General features: G+C 29.1%; 1 protein-coding gene across 1 annotated transcript in view; it reads left to right on the forward strand.

Moving 5' to 3' along the window:
• The window catches only part of vib (phosphatidylinositol transfer protein vib), a 46,809-nt gene extending 30,131 nt beyond the window's left edge, over window positions 1–16,678 (forward strand). The window contains exons 5-11 of the mRNA XM_067288191.1: window positions 228–235; window positions 312–389; window positions 4,626–4,706; window positions 4,801–4,878; window positions 7,158–7,253; window positions 14,957–15,079; window positions 15,151–16,678. Of these exons, the coding sequence (XP_067144292.1) occupies window positions 228–235; window positions 312–389; window positions 4,626–4,706; window positions 4,801–4,878; window positions 7,158–7,253; window positions 14,957–15,079; window positions 15,151–15,198 (512 nt within the window). The 3' untranslated portion in view covers window positions 15,199–16,678. The remainder of the gene's footprint in view (window positions 1–227; window positions 236–311; window positions 390–4,625; window positions 4,707–4,800; window positions 4,879–7,157; window positions 7,254–14,956; window positions 15,080–15,150) is intronic.
• Window positions 16,679–19,033: the final 2,355 nt, after the last annotated feature.

A 19,033-nucleotide genomic window follows, 5' to 3' on the forward strand; every position in this document is an offset into this window, starting at 1 on the left:
TGTATCAATTTAGCATTTAAGATATTAATTTTTTAAATCTTATCTTCCAGAAAATTACATTACTGGTTAAGGAAAATTTTAAATTTTGTATAATCTTTAAACTCTTTATGCAAATTATGAATGTGATAATATCCTCTGTTTACACTATTGATGTTTAGTTTGATCTTAAATTCATAGATTTTTAATAAGTTCCTTTTTTTCTTTTCTCAATGCAATGTTCTTCCCAGTGATAACAGTAAGTCATTTCTTTTAATTCTCTAATTTTCTGTAAATTCTTAAAAAATTTTATAATAAATATTCTAAAATTACAGAATCCAGATTACATGAAAGGGAATTTTGAAATTTGTATTGAAACAATGCATTGTGGGGATTGTGGTGATCAAGAAAATGTAAGTTATGTTTGCAAATTGCTTTCATTTATATTTAATAAATTTATTTATTTTTATCAAATAGATGTGTAAAATTTAACCAAATCTTACTTATGCAATGAATATTATCTGAATTATTCTACTAAATATGAATATCACAAAACCATTTACAAATAACTTAAAAATAAAAATGATGTATTCAAGCAATTCTATTTTTGAAATGTTGAAATATTTTCATTTATTTCATAAATGATTTCCGATTTCGCATAGCAAATTTTTGAATATATTATAATACTTTTTTAAAAAATTTTATGTTGAAATTTTATATTATTAAACAAATAATTTTTGATTTAGTGCAGACATTTTAAAGTTTTTTCCACCTTTGAAAATTAAAATTTATTTGGGATATCATAATTGACATAATACTATTTACATTGTCTCAGAGACAAGAGATTACCATATGTAACAAAAGTGTTAGAATGAATGAATTTGTTTTATCATATAAACACCTTGGTATAACTGCTCCAGATTCAAATTTGAAAAGGTAAACACTTGTTTTTTCATGTTTTGTGATTTTTAGTATATTTTAAAGTAATCTCATAAGGTTATAAACACTTTTCATATTGTAAACAGTTAAATTTATAATTCCTACTGTTTATATTTTTAATTCTGATATCTATTTTCCATAGTAAATTATAAAAATGTGATTTACATAAACAAATTTACTGTTTTATTTCTATATTGGAAATTTTTGTAGCTAAATTAGTAATTTGTTTCAGTTAATATGTAATGTATTGTAATATAGTTGGCATTTCAAGAACATAGTCTGTCATTTTCAATTTATTTCCATCTTCATGGCTGGCTTTAATTATTTTACTTTATTAACTTTAAATTTAAAATAAGACAGATAACTAAAATTAGAAGTTAGTGCACTAAACATGATTCTAATTTGTGTAGCATTTCTACACGAATTAAAATCATGTAACTTCTTCAATGTCTCACAGTAAGCTGTAGATCTCGTCACCACTTTGCAAGTGATGATGAGATCAAGGTAAACATCCAGAACTGGTTCAGGTTGCAGGCGGCCAAATTCTATGAAGTGGGTATGTTGCAATTAGTGCCAAGATATGACACATGCCTTAATTCACATGGTGAATGTCAAAAAGTAGTTTAAGGTATGTAGATTTTTCTGTAATGAAAGACAAATGAAAGCAATTTGTAAATCTTTTTTAATACCCAAATAGTACTTACTTTCTGGATGAGCTTAGTAAAATTTGCCAAATACAGTGGGTGATCAGTTAACATAATCTGTTCCAAGACTTCGTTTTCTATCCAAATTGTTCATTAACCGATTATCAATTTACCATAGGTTTTTATGGGAATTTGATTAATTTGTTCTGGTGACCCCAAAACATAAAAAATACCATATTTTACAAACTATAAAACGCACTTTTTTCTTCGAAAAATTGCCTCCAAAATTCAGGTGCGTCTTATACTCCGTAGCGTCTTATAGTCCATAAAATACAGTATATACTTTCTTACTATGTTTATTTATATGTAATAATAAAAATACATATATACACAGTCTCGCATTTTCATTAGTCATGTTTTTTTCCATTTCTGGGGGTTAAAGAATTGTCTAATGTCTGTTGCTTTTCTCTCTTCAGGATTTTTCAGAAGTAATTAATAGCATTGTAATTGTAGAGATCCCAAGCCTATTAATTAACCTCATTCTGGTTTGAATGCCATTTTGGATGACTGTTGTTTTGACATCCTCCCACTTCTTCAAAAGATCTTTAATAGAAGATGTCGGCATTGGTCTTCTTTTGTCTTTCTGTTTTTTAAAAGAAAACACATCTCGCTGAATTTCTTGGTGTTCTTCATTTAAGAGTTCTTGGAGTTCTTTTGTCGTCAGATCAGTTTGTTTCATTATGAGCTCTTCAATGCTCTTTCTTTCTCAGATGATGGATTGATTTTCATTACTCCATTAAGTGCTTGAGACTTCTTGATATACCTTTCATAGCTAAGATTGTGTTTACTGTAGACATGTTCAAGCCATAAATACTGCCTAGGAACATCAGATATCTTCTGCCCACTCTCTACATTGGCTATTATCTCTTGCTTGGTTTCTATGGTGAGCAGCACTGTTCTTGACACTATTCTTTTTCAGCTCTATAATATCAGTTTCTTTTTTAAATAAAAAGTTCAAAAAAATCACTTACAAAAATTCAGAAAACAGAAATCAACTAGTGCACAAAAAATTTTTTAAATGGAAGGCCTGGATGAAATTTGGTATTAAAACAATAATGAATATTTGATGGTACAGTTAAATTCTTGCCTTTTGTAAATAAAAACAGACGCATAACTTAATGAGTACCCGCCTGACAGTCTCGCAACGACTATAAAAAAAATTATTTGTCAGAAAGGTAAACAAAAGCTGAAATTACAAGGGAAAGTTTTAAAATTTGGAGGAATACTATCTGATCTGTATCGAGTTGAACGTCGATGTCAACATCTTCAGAGCTCTGAAAAGTTTCAAATTGTCACCTGGAAACAAGGGAAAACTAATTGGTATTCACTATTTTAGGTCACTTCTTTTTCTGTTTGTTCTGTGAAGTGTTCGTTGTCCGAACATAAAAATCTTTTGCAAAAGTGTTTATATGATTTGTTCAGTCTGAACTGTTTGTTAACTGATCACCCATTGTATTACTAAATATTGCTAATACTCAATTAGATGGGTTAGATTTGTTTTCACTCACTATATCCAGATAAAGATTATCATTGTTAAATCTTATTTTTGTTTGCTTTGTATATAGTAGTTCATCATTTTGATGATTGGCTATTCTATCCAATTTTCACTAGGTTTGTCACAATGGTTGGACACTGAAGACAATTCTTACTTTATATAATATCCTTTATTTAAATTGAAATGCATTTCAGACTTTTAGTCCTTCTGATGATTCTACTATTGTTTATCTGAGATTTGATTTCCTTACAATAAATTATCAGTTTAAATATGGTTTCTTGTTGTTTTAAACAAGATTTTAAACAGCAAGAAACCATATTTAAACTGATAATTTATTGTAAGGAAATCAAATCTCAGATAAACAATAGTAGAATCAACAGAAGGACTAAAAGTCTGAAATGCATTTCAATTTAAATAAAGGATATTATATAAAGTAAGAATTGTCTTCAATGTCCAACCATTGTGACAAACCTAGTGAAAATTGGATAGAATAGCCAATCACCAAAATGATAATCTAATGGATAGATTTAACAATTATTAATACAATTAAATTTTGTTCATTCAAATTTTTGAATAGTTCAAATTTTACAAGTTTTCTTTGATCTTCCTATTAAATGTAGTGTATAAATTATCTATTTAATTTCACTTTTGTATTCTAATTTTTGGATCACTTGAAGCTGGAGTAGACTCGCATTTCAAAAATTACTAGTTTGGAAATTCAAAGCTGTAGCAGCTTAGTTCAACTGAGCAAACAGTGAAAAGCAAGTATGAAAAACAAAAATGTGAAACTGGTCTAGACCTAAGTGAAAGGCAGTTTGTGACTTTTGAGAAGCCAATCATTTACAAACCAGAAATGTCATCAATAAAAACAAAACACTTCAGACATGGTTTTTAACCACTATTGCACATTTGTTACAAAAAGTTAAAAAGAAAACTATGTTGGGTGAGAAATGTTTAAAAGGTGTGAATTGAAAGAATATCACTAATTTTGATGTTTACTTTGTTGTGTGACAATTTCCTAACCATTTTTAAAAATCACTAGAAATGCCTGACAACAATGACACTGTAATAGGTAGCAAAATTTTTTTTCACTGCTAAAAGTTTTACAGTCCAGAACTTCTGAACAATTTCATGAAAAAGTTAAAAAAAAAGTCACTTAACATTTTTTGTTGTTTTCAAATAAAATATTAACTTAAATTTTTAATTAAAATAAAACTCACAGTATACAGTGATTTTAATGTATGTACTTTGCATGTTATGTATACACACACTATACACAGTTAGTTCACAATTTATGAAAGTTTTTCTTAACATCTTTCACATTCTGGTTAAGTAATCTTGATTTTCAATTTTTTGATTAAATAGAATTTTGAATACTGTCAACTTTCAAGTCTGCAGTGTTACAGAATTTAGTACTAATCAGTCAACATATTAAAATTCAGATTGAATTATTTCCATGAATTAAATTGTAAATATTACTATTAAAAATAAAAGTTTTTTTTTAACTTCAGGTCCATGAATTAATTCCTGAAAAACTGAAACAGCGGGAAATTGTATATATTGATATTGCTAATGATCCCGTTGAGACAAGAGTGAGTAATTTTATTTTATCAAAATTTAACTTTTTATAATTTTGATATCATAAATGTTCATTTTTTTACAAATACTTTTTAATTTTCTACACAGGACTATAAGCCAACCGAAGATCCAACTAAAATTAAATCTAACAAAACAGGAAGAGGGCCACTTGTTGGTAACTGGCAGGTAATACTATTAGCTTTTATTATTTTATTACTTCATACTTCATGAAAAAAAAAAATTATGCTCATGCATTTAAACAGTAAATAATAGAAACAACCTAACTGTCTTGTTTATAGTTATCACTATATATATATTTATGCTTAAAACTAAAATTTATATTATAATAGAATAAAAAAATTCTGACTTTTTACTAAACTTTTATACATGCTATGGAATCTCTATTCTTTCATCAGTATGTGTTTCTGATATAAAATAAGCTTAGTTTTTCAATCCTGAATTTTATTTGTGGTTATATCGAATTAATTGAAGTTTATGTAAACATCATTTAGCCCATTTAGCATTATTGTTTCTTTAACAATGACATTGAAAGACACATACTGTCGATATAAAAACAAAATATCAATTGCGATTTTATTATATAGTACTATATAAATCGCTTATTAGAAATTCACATAGTTTATATTTTTCAATAAAAATTATAAATGCTGTAATTGAAAATTTAAAAAAATAAATATTGGATATATAATAGAACATCAAAATTTATAAAATTAGAGTAAAAAATTTTTTAAGAAGCAAAATAAAGTCACTACTGTATAAAAATTTTAGAACTTTCCATTCAGAATTAAAGAAATCTTTTCCTTACACCTTATGCTGTGAATTCGACATTTCACACCTTTATATGAATCCACTCAATACTGTTAAGTCACATAAAAGTGTGAAATTTCGAATTCACAGAAAATTGTAAATGAGGAGACAGTACTTAAAACTAATAAATAAACAACTTTTATATCAAAAGGAAACAAATGATAATCAATCTATCCACCTGTTCTGCATACCTGCTCTTGACGAATTTATTGTTTCACCTTCAGTGGTAGTTTCAAGGACAATAGTAGAAATAAAATACCATATTTCGTTGCAAATAGAAATTCAGTGGCAATTAGTAATTTAAAATTTATTGGCTCAAATGTTTTTAAAATTTGAGCCAATAAATATAGGAGGAGTGGCTACTGTATTACAGTATATACAGAAATTTTAAAAATGTGTTTAACCATAACAGAATAAAAAGAAAATAACAAGTTTTACTGCTATTTTGCTGAGTTTTCCTTTGGTGTTTTCACTTTGTTTTGTCACTATTCCACTCACTTTTTCTGTATTTCAACTCACTTTTCTCACTTTTTCAGAGGAGAAATAGCACTCCCAGGCCTGTAAATATACATAGTAGTTTACTTACTCCATGCCAATGTTTTAAAAATGTTAGTTGAGCTGAATTTGACATATGTATCAAGCTCATGCAAGTTAATTTTGGAATCTTGTGTAAGATTACTTTACAAAACATTTAAAACAGTAAACAAGGGATTATTTTATAATTTACTATATGAGACAGCAATCCTTGTTGCTGTGCTTTTTTTTAATAACACTTAAGTCTTATTTTCCCTATTTTCATCATAAAAATATTTATTGGCATAAGAATTTAATTACAAAATTATCATTGTAGTGTTTGTGGCAAGTGTTGATAATGAAAATGATTACTTGATTTGAGTTTTTTTGTTGTTTGGTTTTTGGTATGCAAAAATGCTTCAGAAATTTGAATAAGTTTTTAATGATTTTAACTTTTGAAACTTTCTTTGAATACCTATATTTTTATTCTTTTAAGAGTACTTACATTTTTAAGTAACTTGTCTATGGATTGCATATTTTCATGAAAAACAAGCAGTCATTTTTTTATTAACTTATTTATGTGTGTAAATTCTCACTAAATAAGTAGAAAAGTTTGTTTATTCCTGTTAATTATATTCATTTGTGAATTGATACATTCTGACTGAAAGTTGTACAGTGGTAAAGACACAATTTCAATGTTTTCAGGTCAAAACTATTAATGATCAAAATTTGGGGATCCAAATCAGATTCAAATTTAAGTCCCTACAACTGTAGTGTCTTAATCATATAGTATAAACAAGAATTATTCCAAACTGGAACATTAAAACATGATGTATGATGCCAATTGAAAACAACAGCATTTGAATGTTAGAGTTTAAAATACTCTGTGCAACATCCAATTTTAAAACAGCTTGAAAACCTGAGATGAGCTTTTAAAGAGGCCAAAAAGGTTTTTTCCATTAAAATTTTTGCTAAAAAGAGTAAAAGTGTGAAGTTGCTTATTATAAATTTTATATTTTGACTGAGTGGTGTGGTGATTGATTCCATCCCATTTTAATTAGAAAAAATAATTCATTATACACTAAATGTCTAACCTTTATAACTAGCATTTTGTTTTTCTCTAGAAAACTGCTGATCCAATCATGTGTGCTTATAAATTGGTCACATGTGAGTTCAGGTGGTTTGGATTACAAAATCGTGTGGAATCCTTTATACAAAAAGTAAGTATCTATTGTTTTTTAATTGCAACATACTTTAATCATTTGTGTTATCAGATATTTATTTTACTTTGTAGTGGCAAGGTAGTTTGTAGGATTTTTTAGTTCTGAAATAGTCTTCATCACATCTAATAAATTGTAACCATATTAATTTTTAAATTTTAATTTTTTGGCAAAAAGTTTAATTTTCTTCAAAATTAAGTTGCAAGAACTGGCTTACTTTACTCCTGAAACTGATGCATTATTTAACAAATTGATTTTAAATCAAGGTTTTTAACATACTTGATTTTGCTTTGACTTACAAAATAGCAGATTATTCATAATTTATCAAATACTGTCAATATATATTTATTGCTGCTTTGTTATTAGGACATCTAATGCCTATTTTTTTTACATACTTGAAACATAAATTTCAAATTTCTATTCAAACTGAGATTAGTTTTAAGTTGCCAAGTCTTAAATAAACTACTACTTCGATATTTTGAATTAGTTTGTCATAACTTTGTTAAATTAAAAATATCAAAAATATACTTTTTAGTTTTTTAAACTGTAAAGGATCCACAGAAAAGTATAGATAGTTTAATCATAAAAATTTACTGAAAAGTAAGTTACATAACCTCTTGGCATGCCGTGTGTCATATATGACACACAATTTTCCTTCCAAAGAATGAGAAGCAGCTCTTGTTTTTTGCTTCCTAAACAATTATATTAGTTATTAATTTTATCAGTAGAATTTAGTGAAGCTTATTAGACTACATGCATCCCACTGTGATAGAAAGAAAGGAAAATATGAGTGATTGTCTGAGCACATGTTTTTGGAAGTGATCACAAGTATGACTGTTTCATGTAAGTATTCATTTTTCTCTATTACTATTGATTATAATTTTACACTTTAAATGTGATTTTGTTCAGGAGACTTCTAAGATTATGTAAGAGTATTTTTTAAAAACTATATTAATAACAGTATTTAATGAGATGAGCTAACTTTTGAATGTGTCGTATATGACACGTTGGTTCTTAATGTTACAATAATTACATTACAGCCTATGAACTGTTTTCATATTGGCAAGTTATTTACTTTTATAGTTATTTTGTCATTTAGTCAGCAATATGTATTCTATTATTTATTTTCATTTTTTATTAAATTAATTTATTAATAAAAATAATTATTTATTTTTATTAATAAATAATATTAATTTCTGTGATTTGTTTTTGTATAGTTATTTATCTGGTCTGCAGGATTTTGTTTGTTAAGAATTTATAAATTATTAATATGATAAATCATATATTAAAACTAAATCATTGACATTTATTATAAATTTTTCAGTGTCAACAGATGAAATAAGGAAGGAACATGATAGGACACTTGATATTGATAGAAATTTGTGTGGACTGGAAGGCAGGTCCAGTGATGAAGACAGTGACCAAACATTTAAACCAGTCAGAACATTTATCAACCAAATTGTCCTGAAGAATGTAAGTCATTAGATGATACATTTGACGATGATGAAAATGATGCTTCAGCTATGTAAATAGAGGAAGATTTCTTGATATCAGTGCAGTAACAGACTCCACCATGGCACCATACAAATAGATTTAAGCCCTTGCTACCAGCTCCTGCATTTTAAGAACCCTGAAAGGGTAAGGAGTGTGAGTCTGAAGAATATTTCTTGAATTATATTCCTGAGAATCTCTTTGTCAGTGCTTGATGATAACATGCACAAATCAAATATCACTGATTCACCTGGAAAAACTTTTGAACTTTACTGCTAATGAAATGAAAACAATTTTTGGATAGTCTACAGAAGAGATAGCAGAGCAATAAAAAAGAAAAAGAAAAACCCACTTCAATATTTGAAATTTATAGTAAAAGTGTCAAAATGGTTATTACATTCAGATAGTACAGAAAATAAAAAAAATGAACAGTGAAGATGGCGAAGAAAAGGAAAGTAATAAAAAAATACTCCAACTTTACATCCCAGAAAAATACAATGCAAAAGTGGAGCAAAACACATGCCAGAAATCATTGCAAATGGCAAAAATCACTGCAGCCAAATGCACTGATATAAAAGTGTATGAGCTACAGTGTACTGTATCAAATGCAAAATCCATCTGTGCCTTGTGACAAATAAAAATTGCTTCAAAGCATGTCATATGTAAATATAAAATGTCAATTATTGTATAAAAACAGTCAAATAAATTATTTTTACATGAACAGAACAGTTTGCATTTTGTACAGGTAGAGATCCATTGTGTCATATATGACACACACCATTTTTTAATGATTGAAAACAAAAAAATTGAAAAAAATGATAATTTACTAACAAGTGACACCCAAAGGTCAATAATATAACAAAACTTCAATAAAAAAATTTTTTTTTAGTAGTGGATCTCAAGAGGATAATTTAAATCTTTCCTTCTTAGGAAAGACTTGATTTAAATTATAATTTTCTTTGTTTTAGACCAATTTAAAATATATACAGTGGGTGATCGGTTAGTGAACAAATCGGATAATGAATGCTTTTACGAAAGATTTTTTATGTTTGGACAATGAACACATGTTCGGATTACGAATACCTCACAGAACAAACACAAAAAGAAGCGACGTAAGGGAAGACCAAACAGTATTCATTATTTTGTCTTCAGGCAACAATTTGAAACTTTTCAGAGTGTGGGAGACGTTGACATTGACGTTCAACTCTGTGTATATTGATTTGATAGTATTCCTCCGAACTTTGAGACTTTCTCTTCTAATTCCAGCCTTTTATTTTTCTGACAGAAACAATTCTTTTATAGTATTCAGGTGGGCACTTGTTAAGTTTTGTCTGTTTTTATTTTCGAAAGGTGAGAGTATAATAGCAAAGGTAGGGAGTGGACATATAATGTCTGATGTTGCTGGGCAGTATGGCTTGAACAGGTTTACGGTAGGCTGCAGTTCAATCTTATCTAAGAAAGATACAGTACAATCAAGAAGACTCAAGCAGCCTAAGGAGTAAAAAAAATTACATCTGAGAAATAAAGAACATTGAAGAGCTCATAATGGAAACTGATCTGATGACAGAAGAATGCCAAGAACTCGTGAATGAAGAACAACAAGAATCTCGGCAAGATACGTTTTCTTCTGAAAAAGAGGATTAAAGCTGATATCTGCTATTAAAGATCTTTTGAAGAAGTGGTAGGATGTCAGAACAAGTCTTAGAATTGCATCCAAACCAGGTTGAGGTTAATAGGCTTAGGTATCTCTACAATTTCAATGCTATTATTAATTACTTCTGAAAAATCTCGAAGGAGAAAAGCAATCGATATTAGACAGGTTCTTTAACCCCCAAACAAACGGAAAAAACACGACTAATAAAAATGCAAGACTCTGTGTATATATGTATTTTTATTAGTGAGGTTGAGGCTGAAGTTTTCAACACAAAAATGTGTATGTCAGATGTTTGGCACCGCTTTCCTGTAAGCCTAGAAGTTTGGCAATGGTGTTTGGAAAGTCAGTGGAATTATGCTCGACATTCCAAAGGCCATTGTCAAACTTCTAGGCTTACAGGAAAGCGGCACCAAACATCCAATGTACACATTTTTGCGTTGAAAACTTTGGCCTTAGCCTCGCTATTATTACATATAAATAAATGTAGTAAGAAAGTGTATATTTTTTATTTTTTGGTGTTACCAGAATGAATTAATCAAATTCCCATAAAAACCTATGGTAAATTGATAATCGGTTAATGAACAATTCAGAAAGCAAACAATGTCTTGGAACAGATTGTTTGTTAACCAATCAACCACTGTATTTTGATACTAATGAAGATTTCTCGTATCCAAATGAAACCGAGATGAATTTTGTAAACTGTTAACCATGTCATAATGTACCTGAACTTTGGTGCCTGAAAAAAATTATGCTGCGATTTTTTTTCTTTTTGAAATGAATTTATCAAAACACTTCAAATTTGTATTTGAAGTAAATATCAAGCTATTGATAGTCATCTTGTTATAACATGGTAATGTAATTCTGGAAATCTTTTTCCAAAACTATTTTCCTTATTATACAAATAATTAAATTCTATTAAGATCCATACTTTATCCTGAACAAATGCTAAATTTCAAATAACTATTTCACTTAAATATAAAAATAAATAAATATATTCTAATATATATATATATTGGAAAAATCTCTGATGAACTGAAACTTTTACATAATACAAAATTGTTATTAAAAAAATTAAATACAAAAAATAAAACATACTTTTTCATAATTTTCCATATAGTTTGTGCATGTAAATACTATAGCAAGAACAATGTTTTGTTTTAGTTACACATAATGAAGAAATTAAAGGAAAAAAGAACTGTAAACGAGCAATTATTTATTGTGACATCGTCACAATGTCGGGCTGCAATTTTTAATCATTTTTAATTTTTTTAATTTAAAATATAAACTCTTCGTCTGAAATTAAGTGGTTTGCCCCTGTACATCATATTTTTCCTTTAGATATTGACACAACTATTGTTAAACACCTTTTTAGGGAAAAATTTTTTAAATTGAAATAACATGACTTTTGTTTGCATCAGAAGTTCATATATAGTTAATTGAAGCCTCCTGCCCCTAAGGTTTCCCTATCTGGTCTTGTCTTTTATCTATCTAATTCCATTCTCAAAATTAAGGACAGACTGACAACAGTGGGAATTTATAGGTCTACAATTTTTTTCAAATTGCAGCCCAATAAACATTTTTCTTATTACTGTTAAACTGCAAGAACTGTTAAGTTGCATCTTTTTACATGTGTGCACATTCTTAAAATTTGATAGCTAATTAACAGTGTAAATAACAAGAATTTTTAAACTAAAATATGAGTACAAACTAAACTCTTAAATTTATATTCTGACTAGATTAAACTAGCAGGTGATTGAATGTCTAACAATTCAAACTTTAAACAAAATGGGTTAAGTAACACAATGAACTAGAATGCAGTCTACATAAATATCTTTGATTTATAATGTTTCCTAAAAATTTCTGCATCTTGTGCTGTTCTTATTTTCTTTCTCAGAACAAATCAATCAAGAAATTGCTCAAATTAAAATAAAACTTGTTCAAGAAGATTATATAAGTTTAATTTATTGATTGCTTTTTAGATGTAATTAATTGAAAACTTTAATTATTAAATATGAATAAAATGCCCTTATATTAAGTAAACATGAATTTTTTTTATGAATTACAGTAGTGTGTCGTTTATTCGAATCAATTGGGGACGGGTTGTTCGGATAACTGATTATGTACGAAAAAATATATTAACCTATCCGATGTTGAAATTTTTCTCTGTTGCGTCTCTCTTCGTGTTGAACTTTCATCGATTTTTAGCCTAACGAAAATTTTTATAATAATAATTGAGGCTATTGTATCGTTAAAAACTATTTCTTTATTTTGTACAAACAAAATAAATATATTGAAAAATATAAAAACAAAATAATTATACTTTAGAAGTTAATCTAGTATCAAAAATGTTGGATTCAGCACGACACAGTCCGACTGGAAAGCTTTCGGTTAACCGACTTTCGGATAAACGATGGTCTACTGTAGTTTGAAAAATAGGTTTCTTTGCAAACTTGTTTTTCTTTAATGTTCTATCAATACTCATATTCTATATTTAAAAAAAAAAAACTTATTTCATTTCTGTCTAAATTTCTGTTCTGCCTTGCTGTTTAAGTCAAAACATTTTAATTGAATTTAAAGTTCTTTTAAAAAAATAAAAGATTAATAAGTATCATTTTAACTCTAAAACTTTTCCACATTTAGGTAGAAGAATAGTTATTCCTTGCTGTTCTTTATGTATATATTGAATTCTTAATATAGTGATAATTATAGCTAATTCCCAAAGGATTTGAACTAAAATGAGCCCACTGTATTAAGTAAGGAAAGAATTTGTACTTGCTTTTACCATTTAAAAATTTTTACTGAGTTTTTTTAAAACTGAACTTTTTTTTTCAAATCTTGTACAGTATTCATATTAGTTTTTAAATTATAATAAAAATTTAACTTTCCTGTTCCTTAAGAATTGATTTTAAAATCAGGGATACAAAGTATAATTTTAGTTATTCATATATTTCTTTAACTGTTGAAACTTGCTTCATAAATTACTCAAATAATTTGAAATTTTTTTTACTAGTAATGAGGCCTAAAGTTTACTTAAGATTTAGAAAAATTTAAACCCACTTCTTTTGTTTTCAGATCCATCAAAGATTTTGATTAAAACAATAGCATTGAATTAAACATCTTCAACTGACAGTGTTCAAATTTGAATATTTAGTTAGGTTTTATTTTGTTCTTGCTCTAATAGATGCCAATTAACACTCACAATCAGTTTATAACACTCGAAGCATTTGATTTAATGCTGTTCTATTTGTAAGTTAATCTTTGATCACAAATTTTTTTGAAACTGACTTCAAAAGGATGGATGGATGGTTAGAGTGGCAGTCTACTGTTCTGGGAGACCTGAAATTGAATCCAGATGGATCAAAAACCCCAGGAATTTTTTGGGAATGGTCCATCAGGATATGTTCGACTCACTCCCTCACCATCTAGCCCTATTGTGGGTCTGGCCAAACTCATGATGGATATGAGAGAGAAAAGGCCCTCTTAGTGCCCACATAGCAGAAAGTTTTTCAAAAAAAATTTTTTATAAACTAGAGTAAAGTCACTGACTATCTTATATAGAAGTAGATATTAGCTGAAATCTTTATTTTTACCATGTTAAGACTTTTGAGTCATGCTTTGAGCAAACTCAGATGTAAAGAATTTTAAGAACAGTTAAAATCATTAACGCTTCTCCCACACCGGGTTGTATAAACAAAATTAAATACCTTCTATAACCGATAACGGCGTGAAATGTTTTCAAAATGGCAAACGTTTTCACTGCCCCTCCTGGGCTCTTCCTCAAGTCAATTTTTCTTGCCTCATTAAAAATTGGACGTAACACCGATTTTTAATGAGGCAAGAGTGATCCGCACCACCCAACATCAAGAACATCTGAACTTTGGAAGAGAGAGAAATTTACAAGGCCGATCGCACAACAACATGCATCAATTTCAAAGGAGAAATGAATCTCTCTACTGCTTGGCAATTTTTATTGGAAGAAAGGTCATAAATCGTTAAATGTCACACGTAATCATCATAAGATGCGCGCATCATTTTCCCAACGAAATAAAAGAAATTTAAATATTTAGAACGGCATGCGGTTGCTGCACGTACTCGAACTTTTAGAAGTGGAACACGTTCCATTTATTTAAACTATTCGATTATTGAATTCGGTTCCAGCAAAAAAATTGGCCTGAGGAAGAGCCCAGGAGGGGCAGCGAAAACGTTTGCCATTTTGAAAATATTTCACGCCGGTTATCGGTTATAGAAGGTATTTAATTTAGTTAAAATCATGTTTGAATGGATGTGTGTTGTTTGAGTTATGGAATCATTTAACATGCAACTAATCCAGAAGTTCCAACAGTTCTGAAAATCATTTAAGATTTTTGGATCACCCTACGTATTGAGTAATTTTGGCCTTAATATTACCAGTCAGTTCAACAATATTACTTGTATTACTTTTTCTTCCTGTATAATTTAGTAGCAACACTGATGACATTGGCAGCCATATTTTAAAATATTAAATAACTAATTTTTGAAGTTAGATTACTGAATAAATAAACAGTGTGTTTATTTTTAGACGGAAAGACGTATATTTCTCAACTTCCATCGGCAAGTGTATTGTTGGTTAGATCGTTGGCACGGACTAACAATGAAAGATATAAGAGACTTAGAAGAGAAAACCAAACGAGAATTGGATGAGGTATTTTTTTCAATAATCTAATTTTAAGTAAATAAACCATGCTAATTTTACTTTTTTTGCTCTATCTTTAGCAAAGAAAGCAAGGTGCAGTCAGGGGTACTACTGGAGATATAGAATGAAATCCTCTACTATATTATAATAAAGGCTATGGATGAAATTATTCTTGAGCATATCTATTCCAAATTGAGAGTATTAAATTAAAAAGAAAAAAAAATATATTGTTTTGACAGTATGTTCATGTTGTGTGAAGAAAAACAGAAGTAATTCTCATAGGTAGCTAATTTCCCCATTTTCTCAGCCCACTACATGGCCATCAACCTAGTCAACATATATTTGGGAACCCTTGTTACCATCACACTTCATTTGAAAATCAGAAAAGTGAATCAGTTTTTGTTGAAACATGATTAAACAGATTTCTTAAGTTTTATTCATGCCATACAAAAAACGATAATTTTTAAAGATTCCTTTTTCTAGAATTCAAACCTTTTTCAGGAAGATTTTAATAATCGAACAATTTTCTTTGACGGAAAATTGTAATCCCATTTATTGAAATTGTTAAATGTATATAATGATACCGTTCGATGCCGAAGTATGTCTTAACAAGGGTTCCTATCTGAGTACTGTTAGATTAAATTTGTGCAAAAGAATAATTAGCATTTAACTATTGTATATGCCATTGTACAGATAGAAATCTTAAATGAGTACCTTTGTAAGTACTCTAATAGCAAATCTGTCTGTTGTAGTTTAATTTTTGCTGCAAATTCTGTCACAAAGATGGTATACATTCCTTCAATTTTTTGCTAATTTATTGAATGGTTTTGGCAGAGAAGACAATTAAACGAAACGACGATTGTATTCTTTCACATTATGGAATTTTTGTGCTTCCACTGTTCCTTATTTTGACTGCTGTTAATAATTTATGATTTAATGTGACTTTTTTAATTTTCTAATGATTTAATCTTGGGATGTTTAGAAGAAAGAAGTTTTGTGTGTCCTTTACTGTTCAGAATGAGCCAATAGAAAACGTTTATTTGCCAAAGAAGGGGGGCATGTGCAAAAAAGCAATGATAATCAGAGACGAAATGAAATTGCATTCCAAATGATGTAAGCACATTCATTGTATCCACCACATTTTGACTGTAACTAAAGAATTTGACAACTTGTTTTTTTTGTTTTGTTCGAAGTAAACACCATCCATGCCAGAAAACATAATGGTGTCGTTTGTTTTTCAATTTATTACCAGATTTTTTTTTCTCTAATTCAAACCAAGGCGGCCAGTTCAAAGGCTTGCCACACAAAAAATTAATGCAAAAGTTACTCGAGAATTTAAATTTTAAAAGCTCATTTTCACCTTTCCATTGTGCCTCTGTCACCATATTAATGCCAAATAAAATTTAATGGTTAAATGGCACCTAAGAACTGTATATGTTTATTTTTGGATAGTTAGTTTAGTGAAAATTGTGCTGAAGAAACCAGAAAAATCAAACTTACTGCAATTATTGTATAGACAGCAGTCATGTATACTTGTCCAGAGATGTAATGTAGTTACATCTTCATCGTGACTATAAAAGAAAAAATACACCTCAAATTAATGCCATAGTTATCTTGTTTTATTTTAAAAATATATGTACTCGACACATTTTAATGTTGATAATAGGCAAAACACACAGCAAAAATCTAGCAAGACTTTATATTACTGTATTTTTAAGAATGAAGTTTTCCATTTCTTAAATAAAAAAAAAAGTTAAACATATATTTAAAAAAAAATTAGCAAAATTAATTTTCAATTAAATATTGAAGCTAATCTGATGGTAATATTGATATTAAACAAATCAATATAAAATGAAATAATAAAAAAATGGAAAATTCATTTGTATAGGAAATCAGAAAATGTTGTAAAAGTTACAATTAAATTCTAGTTTTGTGTTATCAAATTAATATTTGTCTTAATAAATTTTTTAAGATTTAACAAAACACTACAGTTAACATTTAGATACAACAGATGGAGCCACATACCGAATAGTTATGTGCATAACAATCGCATGTAGTAGTGTCGAGCAAAGGCCGCGCTAGTAACGTCTCTAGTAGGAAATTTCTTTTAAAATAGGTAAAAAAATAAACGTTTCACGCGCGTTAAAACACTACAGGTGTGTTTTTTGGGAACGAGGGAAAAAACGGAATTAAAATAACTCGTTTGTTATTCAGAGTGGTGAGTCAATGTTAGTAACAATCTTGAATCATATGCTTACTGAACGTGTGTTCCAGGCGAACGACTGCGGACAGAAGCACCAGTTTGGAACTAATGCGATTGAAGTGTCGTCCACGCTTCCATCTTACTCGAACGTTAACAGCTATTAAGTCTTTCTGCTAATAACCCAGCGTCATTTGATATATTAGATGGCTTAATCGAAGCTCTGCTTTAACGACCAAAAAAGTATCTTTGTAGGTAATGCGGTTTTATTATACCTGGTCTTTTTTTAAAATCTTGTTTGATAGTAACAATACCGAAACTTATGTTAATGGCACGAGGTCACACGGTCAATATTTGTTGTTCCTATTATTTTTCGTCGTAACGTTGCTAGTTTCGCTTCCTCCTAATGCGAAACTACGACTGCTGCTTGAATGTAATTTATAGATACACGTGGTGTTTTTAAACAAGGATCTGAAACACGGGCATGAAAACCAGAGTTTAACATCTTGAACAGATTAACATCAAGTCTTATCCTTTATTTTTGTTTTCAAAATTGTTGGATTAATGGCAAAAAAAATAATGCCATAATACATGAAAAGTGTAGGTTTCGTCTGAACAAACAAGGTAAACTCTTGTTTGTTTTGACGTTGATAGTGTGATGCACAAATGAACGCGTTATTAGTTTACTAGACACGTGTGTGCGGATCTAAAGTAGAAAAACCTGTTTTATATGAAATTTTGTCAAGAATTGTAATATTTCTACCATCTGTGTCGATCTATATAAATACTGGGTACAAAAATAAGACGTACCTGTTGTGTACTCTGTACTCTCTCCTACCGATACGTGTATTTTTTTTATACAAATATCTTGTGGGGAACAATTTGCCGGTACAAAAATATTGGAGTATATATCATCTGTCCCTTGTGGGTCGCCGCCTGTGATTTCTACTAAAATTAATAATTTTGCTTTTAGTGAATTAAAATTTAAAGTTTAAAGTTAATTAGAACACAGTTAATTTAAAATTCTTTTACGTTGAAACTTCTCATCCCCGAAAATGTGCTAAGTGCCTACGTGTTTAGGTTTTTATTTTTTTTGTTTAAAATATTAATTACAGCAAATTACTAGTCTTACCGAGTTTTTACTTTTTACAAGAAATGCACATTTATATTTAATATGCCTAATGTGTTACTTGATACAGACCTACCATACCATAAATTAGGAATGTTTTTAGAATGTAAAATAAGAGAAGAATGCGTAATGAACGAACAGTGAAAGACAGGAAAATCTGTAACACGTTTAATTTTAAAAACAGTCTCTAATAATACACAAACTGGCACCACGTCTGTTTGATAGAAAGAGGGGAGAGGAAGGACAGTAATTCAATATTTTATAACAGCTGTTTGAACAATGTCACCTACTTCCCGAGATTACCGTCTGGTATAGCCTTAGGCAAAATCAACAGGAACGTGGCCAGTCATGACCTGCAAACTGAATTATTGAACCTCAAGTAATCAAAGGAGCTAGAAAGTTCACAGAATCTTGTTGAACCACCAACGCCGCCACACGCAGCTTTGTGCTAATGGATCTTGCCCTTGTTTGTGCGACGTGTCACATCGTCCGACGACTAACTGCAAATCTAATTTGATCGTTACCATGCACGGTCGCAGAGAATGAAAGAAAAAAGGTTGTGTGTGACGTTGTGTTTGGTTTAAGTAGGTGGCGAATGTCGCTTTGTTAAAACTAATACCGTTGTTTAAAATGA

Source organism: Centruroides vittatus, unplaced genomic scaffold, assembly GCF_030686945.1.
Source record: "Centruroides vittatus isolate TY-2023 unplaced genomic scaffold, ASM3068694v2 scaffold_769, whole genome shotgun sequence".
Lineage (NCBI taxonomy): Eukaryota > Metazoa > Arthropoda > Arachnida > Scorpiones > Buthidae > Centruroides > Centruroides vittatus.